This window comes from Gymnodraco acuticeps, unplaced genomic scaffold (genome assembly GCF_902827175.1).
Source record: "Gymnodraco acuticeps unplaced genomic scaffold, fGymAcu1.1, whole genome shotgun sequence".
Lineage (NCBI taxonomy): Eukaryota > Metazoa > Chordata > Actinopteri > Perciformes > Bathydraconidae > Gymnodraco > Gymnodraco acuticeps.
Genome location: NW_022990940.1, coordinates 3,611,315 through 3,623,991, shown reverse-complemented (window position 1 = coordinate 3,623,991; position 12,677 = coordinate 3,611,315). Strand labels below are relative to the sequence as shown.

The following is a 12,677-nucleotide window of genomic DNA, read 5'->3' as shown; positions in this document are numbered from 1 at the left end:
ATGATGTTGTGTAATTTTAAACCAAAACTAAGGCCTTAGGATGACTTTAAGACGTGAACATGGTCATTTTTGTTTTGTAATATTAAATTAAAAATTAAAAATTGAAATTATAAAAAAAACAAAAAAGGATTCCCGATCTTTTAAAAATCACGTGATCGGCTCCGATCCCCGATCACGTGATCAGATCGGGACATCTCTACAGCAGTCCATTTTCACCAGGCCCAACAACAAGAGCAAGGCTGCTACCATAGCATCTTATCGTGTCAGTCATGTTCTTGCGAAACACATGAAATCTTTCAAAGACGGCGAAGTTGTGAAAGAAGCATTCCTGGAGGCTGCCGACGCGCTTTTTGGGGACAGTAAAAATAACAGTAGCATTTCAACAGGTTTTTGATATAATAAAAACTCAAGTTAGATACCGTTATTAATCAGCTGTAAGTTTTAGTTTGTTTGAACTTATTCATTATAATTATTGTACAAAATGGTATAAGAATGCAAACTTAAATTAATTATAGTCTATTATCAATTCAGGTTAAGAAACTAGTGTTGCTTGCATCCTATTTTAAAAAAGGCATTTATTTTTATAATCTACTAAAATGCAAACAAAAAAGGGTTTGATTCTATTAATTTTGTCTTTTTTATTGCACTTTGGCAGCAGATTCTGAGTTGTCTTATTAGTAAGCCTAATTTATACTTTTGTAGCAACACTGTTTTTATATAATGGCAAAGAAAGGGTTCAGAGTCTTTTCTTGTTTTCCTGTGTCATATGTGGCAGCACTGTTCAATGTTTCTTGAAAACATTACCCACTGTAGTGACGTGTGAATAAACTCCAACTCTGTATCAACAACACTGTTGTGTAACTTCAGTTAAATACTTGTATGTGTGTAGATTAGAAAGAGGTAAGATAAAGGATCTGCAGTATTTTATGAAGTATTAATCGTACAAAGGTCAGTTTTATACAAGTAGAAGTGTGTATTTACCTGGTAGTAGGCTGTCAGTAATGGCTACGCCTCTCTATTTGGACTGGTAGATCTCGGCAGACTGGCAACTTTAAGAGTAGCTCTCGGTTCAAAAAAGGTTGGGCACCCCTGATCTAAAGCTTCTACAGATTGATTGAGTGTCTCACATGTCTATAATCCCTTCTGAATCCACACTTCCAACAGCAGACTCTTACCTTCAGGAGACTCTTCCTGCACATATGTGCCCGTCAAGTACCGGTGGACCAAAGCAGACTTTCCACTGGACAGATTTCCCACAATGCCCTGGAAGGCGAAGGGCAAAAATACAGTGATTATTTCTGACAGGAATAGCATGACAGGTACAAACCAGAAGCATAGACTTGAAGGACAATAATGATGACGGGAGTAAAAGTCTCAGCACAAGGTTGTCTCAGTTAGTGTTTCCGGAGATTTAAACTTCAACTCTATCCGCTGAGTAAGGTCACGAGATTCCGTTTAAAGCTTCGGAAACACAAGGTTAGCGTAGCTTGTGTGCGAGGATGTGTTGTTGACAAGCTGCTGCTTCCAGGGCCAAGATGGAACATTCAATGTTAACCATGGCAGTGGTGTCATAATCTATCAAATGTGTTTCCTTTTGGTTGCAACAAGATCTATATTATCAGCTTTTTAAGAATGTCCTAATCAACTATGTGGGAAAAAAGTGAAATGTGCAATTTTTGCAAGAGTTTTCTTAACTTCATCACCTGGGAAAGGTTTTCAAAACAGTTTCTACTTGCAACAGCCTAACCATTAGAGCCAAACCGATCACTTAAAGGCTTGTAAAATACAATATTGTTTTGTTGTTGTGTTTGTAGATGTCTAAGTAACTGTCTGAGTGTCCAAGCAATTGATGTAACAACTGCCTTGAAAATATAGTATTGGTTGGCTTGTAAACCATGCAAATACAAAATAGAAGGGTGACTCATTTTGATTGAGATCTCTTCAAGTACATTTCACTTCAATACTAGCATTTATTGAAACAAACGGCTGACTTGAAGGTACAACATCAAAAAAGAAATGTATCGAATGCTTAGAAAATGTTGGGGAGTAATGGAAAGTACATTTGGTTTATAGTTAAGGAACAAAACCCTGAAAACCACGATCTGGTTATTTACGCAGGCCGGTTAGAACATTATGAGGAAAGTCCTCCAACATCGGTTTGGTTGTAGTCTTTCCCCCGCTTCCTCTCCCTGGTGTCTAGACCAGACCTGGCTATGGTGCCTTCAGGGGGATGCGTGGCGGAGGGTGGGCCGAGGATGCCAGCACGTCTGGGAAGAACAAAGGCTGCAACATGCCTCATCCCCTCCCTCTCCTCTACCCACCATCACCCTCCTCTTCTTTAGATCATTAGTTGGTGTTAAAGTCAGGTATGGTTCTAATTATAGGGAGGTTTGAGGCACAAGAGAAAATATCTGTTTAAGGCCTTTCCCAGCCTACCCCCCCTCTCTATAATTGAAGTGTATATATATATATACACCATATGGTACCCCAGCAGAATAAACTATGAATAAGCTTTAAGTTATCAAAAGTTGTAGGCTGTGTGCAGTGAAAGCAATGAGTCAACAAAAATCGACTTTGAACGTACCGCTGGAGCAGTGTTCCTGCTGTTTGACTTTGTGACCTGCTGGTATATAGCCCTCGTGAAAATCAAACGCTGTATCAGCACTAACAAGTACAACACTTTGAGTCCTCTTTGTAGATGTTCGGATTTGATCTTGGAATTTTGCAAAGTGCAGACTTGATAATCAAAAGATAGAAATTAAATAAGGTTTGACCACAGTTAGGTAGTCATTATGAAACTACAGTACCGTGGTACAGCTCGCTGTTGTAGCAAATGTTTAAAAGGCTCTCTCACCCTTTGATCATTTAAACTAATCATCAGGAAGTGTTTTGACCCCACTTCCTGTCATTATAACTGTGGTATGAACAAGAAGAAAAAGATTTTGATGTCAAAATGAAAGCTTTGTAAGACCTTCTTTTCAGTATGACCTTCACAGGATTCTTTGAATGTTTTGAAAAAATAATGATTGCTATTTGGAGACATTTTATTCATTCTTCCCAGGTCCATTTAACAAACCCCTGTGTGGAAGCTGCCAATGAACACCTCAGAAGCTTAAAAGGAAAACAGACGCATTTAAAGTGTTTGAAGCCAAAAAGGCAAGTTGTTCTTTGAGCTACTTGTGAATTTCCCCCCTTTGTATTTCACTGAAGTTTTCTCTTATGTAAGGTGCAACAACAATTAATTCATCTAACACAGAAATATTATTCAAACTGTCAGATTGGTAGAGAGCACTTTCTAAAGCCTGCCAGTCGTTATGGGTGGAAGGAATTAAATCATGTGACGATGTTTGTTGTGCATTTGGCAGCGGCTGTGTGTGTGCTTCACTGGCGGGTGGGATCAGACCCGGGATGTGTCACTAGTCTAGCCCAAAACTGTCACTCATTTCCCGTCCTTCTGCAAGCCACCCTGCATCTCCATGCCAACGCATCTCATTAAAAATCACCCAGTACATGCCAGGGAGAAGTCCAGCCAATCTCTCTACTGCTCCCTCATTTTAATATGCAAAACCAGTATTACAAGGACAGAACATGTTTCCCATTGACATTTAAATCGCCCAGTAAGATGAAACCTCGGCGGGACTGTTAGAAATATACAAAAAGTTACTCACCACTTTCAGCTCTGGCACTGACCGACTCAATGTCCATTCCTGGCTGTTGACGAAAGAGTCTAAAAGGAAAAGGCAAAAAACGAAATTAGAATTTAAATGCATTTCCAGCTATTTTAACCAATTTGACACCAGCTACAGATTATATGGCATTAACAGAGTTTTCCATTGGATGATGGTAAAGGAGAAATCATCTGTGGGTGTTTGCCCCTGCAATATCTGACCACATGCATTTTGAATGACTACTGTTTACAATGTTTTATTTGATTGTTGCCTCCGTGTTAAGTGTCCTGTCTGTAACTTTGTGTTGTATTGTTACCACTGATCGGGTCTCTCTTGAGAATGAGACCCTGTGTCTCAATGAGATGTTACCTGTATAAATAAAAGGCTAAATAAAAAAATAAAAATGTAAAAAGCTATCTACATTGTGTGCAACACATTTTGTGGTGGATTCAGTAGACATTGGTTTGACAAAGCCTATCTACAGTCTGGTCAGGTTTGTAGTACACTTTGACATACTGGCAGAACTTTTATGAGAATGTCATTTCATCTACTTTTTTCAAATCATCTTTTATCTGCTACACAGTAAAACGTCACAGCTAACTTCGGTGCAGTTTACTGTGGACTTGGGAGCCGTGCAGTACCAAGCGCACTGAAGTAAAAAGGGTCAAATGATTAGAAAGATGTAGCCTTCCAAACTGGCAAACTTTCAACCTTTATTTACACCATATCCTCCAGGCGAAGAAACTTTATTTTTATATTTGCCATTGCACTTCCATCCCAGTGCGGATTCAGACAATATTATCAGAAAAAAGATCAACAACATAACACACTGCAACAACAACTGATCCGTCAAAAGTTATTTTGAGGGAGCAAAAGGACAAAATAAAATAAAAAAAGGTAACTGTTTCTTCTCATGAAATACGGGTATTGGCTAGTTTTCTTATTTTCAACTGATAGTAAATAGAACTATTTTGTGTTATGGACATAAGCAATTTCAACAATCAGCTCAATGATCAATATAATTTGTAAACAGCAAATAGATCCAGAATAAAACACATTCAAAATATTCCCTTTTTCTCCCTCATATCCATATTTTTATATAACATATTTAAAACGTATAAACACACAACTTCCAAGAAGGGATTGTGAAACACCTATGGTAAGTAAAATATACGCAGCCCATTTGAATATAAGGTTTCAACACAGTACAATCGCTGAACAGGACTGAGTTAATCCATTTCAACAGACAGTCTTGATTCAACTCGTTTGGATTTTACAGTGACATTTAAAGACTTAGTCTGGATAATCACACTTAAAAAAAAGGCCACAATGAAGAACAATACAAACCCTCACAACTAAAAACACAAATGACAACTCAACAAGCAGTGCCAGTTTCCCACAGGGATGGAAGACAACTATGTGTCATAACAACTATTAGAACAAAGACCACCTTCCTGTTTTGGATCATGTTTTCTCACCATCTGAACCCCCCAAGAGGAAGATATAATCTCCAACATGAGAGAGTAGACTCTATAGGCGCGTTCACACCGCAGTACTTTTCCCACTTTAGTTCCGATATAGTTCCGAAATGTTGCGTTCACACCAAAAAGAGCCGGAACAAAGATTAGTTCATTTTCACCCCCTTTTCCGTCCCTGCTAGAGAGCAGGGACTTTCGTGGGAGAAAAAGGTTCCTATGTCTGATTGGCTGGGCGGATTGCAAACCACGCCCCGTAAAACTCCCAAAAAGTTTTGTGAAGCCGCCATTTTATTATCCTCACATTAGCATTATTAGCATTAGCCCAGCGCAGAAACGCAGAGAGACTAACTTATGGCAACACAAAATAAAACATGGGAGCGGTGGAGATGAGGAGGTGTCGGCGTTCTGGCCATTTACTTGGAAGGCTTCAGTAGAAGCTGCTGGGCGTCCCAGCAGCTTCTACTGAAGCCAGTCCCCAACTCCGGGGACTTCTGGCCGGGGACTTTGGGCGGCAGTATACGCCGTGAAGTTGTTTGTGGCCTGCCAGTAAACCCAAAGCAGAAGAAGAAGTGACGTCAGCGGCTTCATTTGCCTAATCCTCCCCCAGGGACTTAATCCAGTGTGAACGCGATCTGTACTTAGTTCATGAGAACTAAAGAGTTCTCATGAACTAAGTTCTGATGAACCTTTGTGGGAAAAGTACTGCGGTGTGAATGCGCCTTATGTCTCCAGGCAACAAGGTGTGTAATACCAGGTGAACCCCCCATACTCGGGGCCACCTTAATGCACGGGCTGACCTGGGCTGAAGCCCAGGGGCCTACGGAGATCAGGGGCCTATCATGAGCCAATAAAAAAGTAAAAAAAAAAGGTTTTTTATTTCGGATGTTTTTAAAAAACATTTAAATAAACAAAGTCTTGGCTTTCAGAATATTAAACTTTTATTTCCAAAATCACACGATAAATACATTTTTGAAGCTTGTAAAGGGAAGATGACAGCTCTCACTCGCCACTCTGCTCTCCCTCGCCACTCACTCCCCCTCCCTCCGGCTGAAATTATGAATGTAAGGCGTATAGTAATCATAGATAACACGGCAGGGTCCGTTACAGTTTGTTTTCATCTGGTTTCAAATAAACAAAGTCTTGGCTTTCAGAATATTAAACTTGTTTCTGCCAATCCAGATGATAAATACAACTTTGAAGCTTGTAACGGCATAATTACAAGCGGAGAACGGAGTAACTTGACGTCACAGCAGGCATAACAACAGCCGGTGTTTCTCGTGAGGGTTTTCCCCGGGAAACAAACACAATACACACAAATGCAAAAATACACAAACACACACGTATACACACACATGTGAGCTTCCCCCAGACCAGTAATCCAAACGAAAATATCTTCCCTCCGTAGTATTTTGATCATTTGCTCCGCTAATCAATCAAATCGATGGATTCCAGAGATTTTTCTCAAAAATGATGACTCCGAAACAGTCAGCACCACTTCACAGCCAATCAGAATGAGAATATGTTTCACATGTGACTTATTCAAATTGCGAGCGATTGAGTGACAGATGAAGGTTGTTTAGGAGAAAATGTAGGAGAAGAAAAAGTATGAGAGTGGCGCTCGGGAAAGGAAATTGTTGAGGGAAAAGGAGTTTCGAGACAAGCTATTACAAAAAATGCCGAAGTTTACAGGTTATTTTAAACCTGTAGGCCAGGATGAGGAGGAAGGACAGATTAGTTCTGTACCGAGCGTTAGCGGTGCCGGCCGCGGGGCCTCGGAGCCAAGTAGGCCATCTGGTTCTGATAGTGATGGAGTAGCGGGAGAGGAAAAACAGACAGGAGGGATGTTGGAGGAGATGGAGAGGACGACGAGGACTTGCTACGTGGAGGGGAGCCAACGGCAACCGGACAAATACACGAGGGAGGCCCGATACGTCACTCATCTGGAGGCGAGGACCAGGCGCGCATAGAGCAGAGTGGAGAAGTGCGATCACAGAGCCTGCCGAGGCTATAAATGACTTTGATTTGTTGTTTAAATAGGGGGCCTACAAAACCTATCAGACCCAGGGCCTGATGGCAGGTTAAGGCGGGCCTGCGGCCATACTCTCTTCCCATGTCTAAACATAACAATTAAAGTGTTCACAGTCAACAGGCAGTCATCGTTACAGTAAGCCTGTTTGTTGCAGCAATGATGCTTTGCTTTTGAGCTTGAGGTAGGGCTGCTCGATTATGGCAAAAATCATAATCTCGATTATTTGGGTCAATAATTGATATCACGATTATTAAAAACGATTATCCATTTACTTTGAAAACATCAATTTATTGAAAAAAAAACATTTGAACAGTATGTTAACAGTTGATTACCCTGAACTTTAAGTATAATTCAACTGAAAAACCAATTTAAAAAAAAGTAATAATAATTAAAAAAAATAATCGTTTTATTTCAATTACGTTGTTTTCGTAATCGTTGCAAGCCATAATCGTAATTCCGATTAAAATACGATTAATTGAGCAGCCCTAGCTTGAGGCGATGCTAATATGAAAAGAATGACAGCATAAGGTTACCACTGTCACCATACAATAAAACATGTTTGTCAAATGTATGCTAAAAGCCTGCATGACTCATAGCTAGGTAGACCTGAGCCACACATTCCTTATCCCACTACAATTAAAGTAAAAACACCCCCTGCTAAAATGTTTGCTTATTTCTGACCTCTATGCACAAAGAGCCTTGTGCTCCTCTAAGTGTCTCACTTGTTGTGGGTGAGGAGAAAAGTTCATCCCTCACAGAAGGGCCTTTCAGCAAGCATTGTGTGGAGCAGGGTAGTCTTTAAACCGCACGCCCCATGTTAAGCCCTCTCATTGTGGGTTTGACATGTCTGAACAAGAGCGAAGACACCCATCTGATTCAGTATCAGTTCACTGCTCTGAGACAATATCAATTTAGACTGCTTCCTAATTTACTTGGATTTCCTGTCATTATGGTTGGATTTATATTTTCCAGATGCAATCTATACATTGACATCATGATTTCTATTTCTATTATGTTATTTTCTAGTAATTGGAGGGTTGAAAAAAGTGAACATTGACAACACATTGCTAGTTGTCAAACACACTGAAAGGTTCCAGTCTTTAGCAGTATTACTGCAACATTAACAAGTAACGAATACAAAGAGAAATAAACCTAAATAACAAAGAGTTATGCTGCGTTCAGACCGGACGCGATGCGAATATTCGCTTCGCTCTAAACGCTCCTATCGCATCGCTCTAGTCGCTCGAGTTTCACCGCGGCTGCCAGCTGTGTTTACTCGCATCATTCAAACAAGACGCGCTGGCTCGGGAGCTACAACTACAACAAAATGAACATATTTTACCGTGATTAAATTGTAATACACGTTTCTAAATGATGCCGACGTAACAACATCCTGATACCGGTTAGTAAAAACCATGAATTAATGCTTGACAAGTCTGCAGACAAGACGGCAGGCAAAAAACCTTTTAAAATGCTTGTTTTCTGAATGGAGATTGGGTCGACCAGGCTAAGCTAACGTTGTATATGCTCATTCCACACTAGGGATGCATACCGGTATCCGGTATTACCGAAATACCGGTTACTGGTGGCTACGGTATACCGTACCGAAATCAGATCCGGTTTCGATAATTTAAAAAAAAAAAAAAAAAAAAATTCAATTAATTTTAAAAGTGAGTCCGTGGCCCGTGATGGCGGGTGTTATAAATTAGATTGCATAATCGTTTTTCTTCATATTTTATGTATTTTTCATTGTTTGTTCAATACTAGAAAGGTAAAAGTCCCACAAATGAACTGTGATGGGATTTGTTTTCTCTCACCAGTGAAGGTAAATGTTGATTTTAAAGATGAGATTTGTTTGTGCAATGCCGAGATCTCATGACCATTATTCTATATATGTATTTGTTATAAAAGATATTCCATAATCGGTTTTCTTCATATTTTTTATGTATTTTTCATTGTTTGTTCAGTACTAAAAGGTCCAAGAAGTCCCACAATTGAAGTTAATATTCCTTTGACATGTTAACTATATCGTAAAGCGCTTCATGGGAGTAATTGTGGGATGATACATTTTCAAAGTATCACGATATGTATCAGTTGAGTATCGGTATCGTTCAGTGGTATCGGTATCGGTATCGTAAAAAAGTAAGCGATATGCATCCCTATTCCACACTCATACGGCCTACAGACATAAATAAACCAGCGACTGTATTCGCCATGACACAGACAGTCTGTGGTTTGTTCTTGTTTAACTTTTGTACAGTTTCTGAACAGATATGAGGAGCTGTGATATCTGTGTGCTAACTGCTAACAGCTAATGGCTGATGTTTTCTGGTTGAACGTCAGTGACGGCAGGCTGAGATCCTCACCGCTGATTGGCTTCCGTGAGAACGCGTCACGTGAATTTGACGCCCGAGTTGAAAAAATTGAACTCTCGCCTCAATCGCGTGATTCGCGCCGCGTCCACCGCTTCATGCGCGCCGTCGGAGCGAATTCGCGTCTGATCGCGTCTCTGCATTGACTTTACATGTAATCGCGCCGCCCCCAAACATCGCATCGCGTCCGGTCTGAACGCAGCATTAGAGTTTAAATAAAGTAAAAATAACAACAAAAACTGCTAGATACCCAGATGTTTTTCTCCCATTTTCCACATAATAAATGTTTCAAAAAAGTCGAATTAAAAAGGTAAATCCATAGATAATGGAGGAGAACTAAGTATCATTCAAAAGAACATAAATGGAGGCTGCCCACTTCGGCTGCTGCAGACCCATTATTATTGATCATAACAACACCATTTATGTTTCAAGACCGAAAAGAAGAAAGGAAGATGAAATGATGGGCTTTTACACAAGATTGGACAGTGCCTGACATGTACATTAGAAGTATTTTTAACCAAATCATACATTTCCTATCAGACACACCCATTACAAACTGTAACAGAGAGAATGCCTATTTTTAAATCCTTGGAGTAGATACAATACAACCAGTTTGCTCCCATGCAGGCAAAAAGAAAAACCTAATTGAAACCATGTGCTCTGTATTACGTCACTCTTTAAAATTGAGCATCCCTACATTACCGTGTCCCAGAATCCCTATGGAAACAGAGAGCCCCCGCGTTTGTGATGCTTAGAAAGGACACCGGTGTCTTTGTCTCTGTGAGGGGGAAACTGCGTTGCCAGCTTGTTTGTTAGAGTTTTCACTTCACTGCTCATGTCTACTCAGATAAAAATGACCATTCAGTTTGAGGGTAGTGAAACACAATCACCCAACACCCCCCACACCACTTATTCCATTTCATGAGAAAAGAAAATGCAAAGCGAGCACAAACTATGAGCGTACAGTGGTTTTCTGAGTGTGTGTGCATGTGCATACATGCAGGCATTTTCACATGCAGTGATTTTGAAGTGGTTTTTGGAATTAGAGGGGACAACCTTGAGGTCAAAACTTCCGCTCTCAACCAAATTTCCAAACATGCTTTCCCACTGTCAGAAATTATAGAGTGAGACTTCAGCTAGCAATCAGTCGTTCCCTTATATGCCAACCTCAGGACCAACCAACATTCTGTGTGACTACTTTTACCATGCCTGTCTTGACAAAACGATCCCGTATCATCTTCCAATTGTGCACCGCTCTCCAAAACCTTTTCTACAGACCACAACCCAGTCCGAGCTCTTATATCTGTTCCTTTAAGCTCCCAAACACCAACGTCTTAATCTGATCAGAGGAAAGTAAGAGACAAATACAATCCGCAGAGAACTAGGTAAAAACTAGGGGTGCACCAAATGGGAAATTCTTGGCCAAAACCGATACCGAAAATAGGAAACAGTTGGCCGAAAACCGAATGCCGAAGGCCGAAAATGATTAATAGAAATATATATATATAATGTATACATTTTTTACCAATGTTGTTCAGCTACCTGATTATGGAAATAGACATGATTATGGCAAAACTTAACTTAAATAATAATCACTATTATGGGTCCATAAAACATTTATTCAGCACTTTTGAATGCATACAGTACATTTATATATGTCATGTATTATTGCTAAAAAACATTATATCGCAGTCTTAGTGTCGCCAACTCGTTTCTAATATGCAAAGACAACAAATGCGTCTATGATGTATTTTCGATCAGACGAGATCTCTCTCCCCCGTCTGTGTGCGAGGGGGCGGGGCAGTTTACACACACGCAGCTGCTACATGCAGCGGAGCACACTGCGGAGATGGCGGAGAGAACGCGCTCCGAGGTGTGGTTAAACTTTACCCGTCTCGATGTGGAGAATACTTGTTACCATAAGTGCAATAAGAGTTTAGCATGTAAGCACGAGCAAAAGTGCACCGCATGCAGACGGAGGAATGTACCGGGTTCGACCGTCTTTCTAGCAGCTCTGTAGCCCCATCCACGAGGAACGTTTCTACGTCAGGTGTTATGTATGCTAGCAGCAACACACGGAGTTAACTACATGATACAAACATGGGTTAATGATTAGAGGAAACTGAGTTATTTAGTTTGTTAAAATTACAGCTATTCTGTTTACAGTCTGTCATCAGATTATTTAATACGATTTGTTAAAGGCTCAGGGCAATCTCGATGACAAAGGTCAAAAGCCGAAAGGGCCTTTTTAACCATTTTCGGCCGATAATTTTCGGTGGCCGAATATTCGGTGCATCCCTAGTAAAAACCTTTATGCCATGTCCCTCTAATGAGTTCTGTTTGGCCTGCCCTACTTAATGCTATATGCCTTGTGTTGTTTACCAACAGCCAGGCATTGATCCTTTCCCGGGAAATAAATAAGGAGATTTGCAAATCGGGTTTAAAGGGATATTGCCGAACAATGCAGGGTGACTCATTCTTCTCTTAACTCTAAATTGAGTGAGTTTGATTGATCTTTTCTGATACTCAAAACAGTGCATGTGAACAAACTGATGGCAATACTGCATACAACGTAGAGGGTGATTTACAAATTGCATACTTATTCAATTTTAAAAAACTAAAGTTTGAGTGTTTATATGGAAGGCTCCTCACATACTCGACAACAATAACAATGAACAAAATGTACCCTAGCTGAGATTTGCAGAGATAGATCAAATATGAGTTGTTATCAGATGTTCCTCTACTCTAGCTCACAGTGTACCACACCATTACATTTCAATATCTTGCTGTCCCCATTTGTCTCCAACAAGTGAGAGTTCAATATCACAGTGTTACTGTTTGAAAGAATCTATTTGTCTTGAAGAGAATTACCTGTTGGGAGTCTGGCTCCCCTACCCCTGCTGGTTTGAAGGAAATAGGCAAATGCATTTTTTTTAAACAAATGTATCTGCAGCTTTTGAAGCAAGTATTATAATTCCAACTACAAGGAAAAGTTAATACAATAAATATTGCTGCCAAGAATTGAGAAGAAGTGAAAAACACAAAGCAAAGGGAATTCCATCCTTATAAATAAATATCATGTCAGATTTGAGATTAAAGGAGAATGGATGACACACATGGGGGATTTCTT

The 12,677-nt window shown here is 40.1% G+C and overlaps 1 protein-coding gene across 4 annotated transcripts in view; it reads right to left on the bottom strand.

Moving 5' to 3' along the window:
- agap3 (ArfGAP with GTPase domain, ankyrin repeat and PH domain 3) overlaps positions 1-12,677 on the bottom strand; it is a 132,572-nt gene that overhangs the window by 68,814 nt on the left and 51,081 nt on the right. For all 4 annotated transcript variants that reach the window (XM_034234404.1, XM_034234406.1, XM_034234405.1 and 1 more), the window contains exons 2-3: positions 3,669-3,727; positions 1,176-1,263 (exon numbers count right to left, since the gene is read on the bottom strand). In XM_034234404.1, the coding sequence (XP_034090295.1) occupies positions 1,176-1,263; positions 3,669-3,727 (147 nt within the window). The remainder of the gene's footprint in view (positions 1-1,175; positions 1,264-3,668; positions 3,728-12,677) is intronic.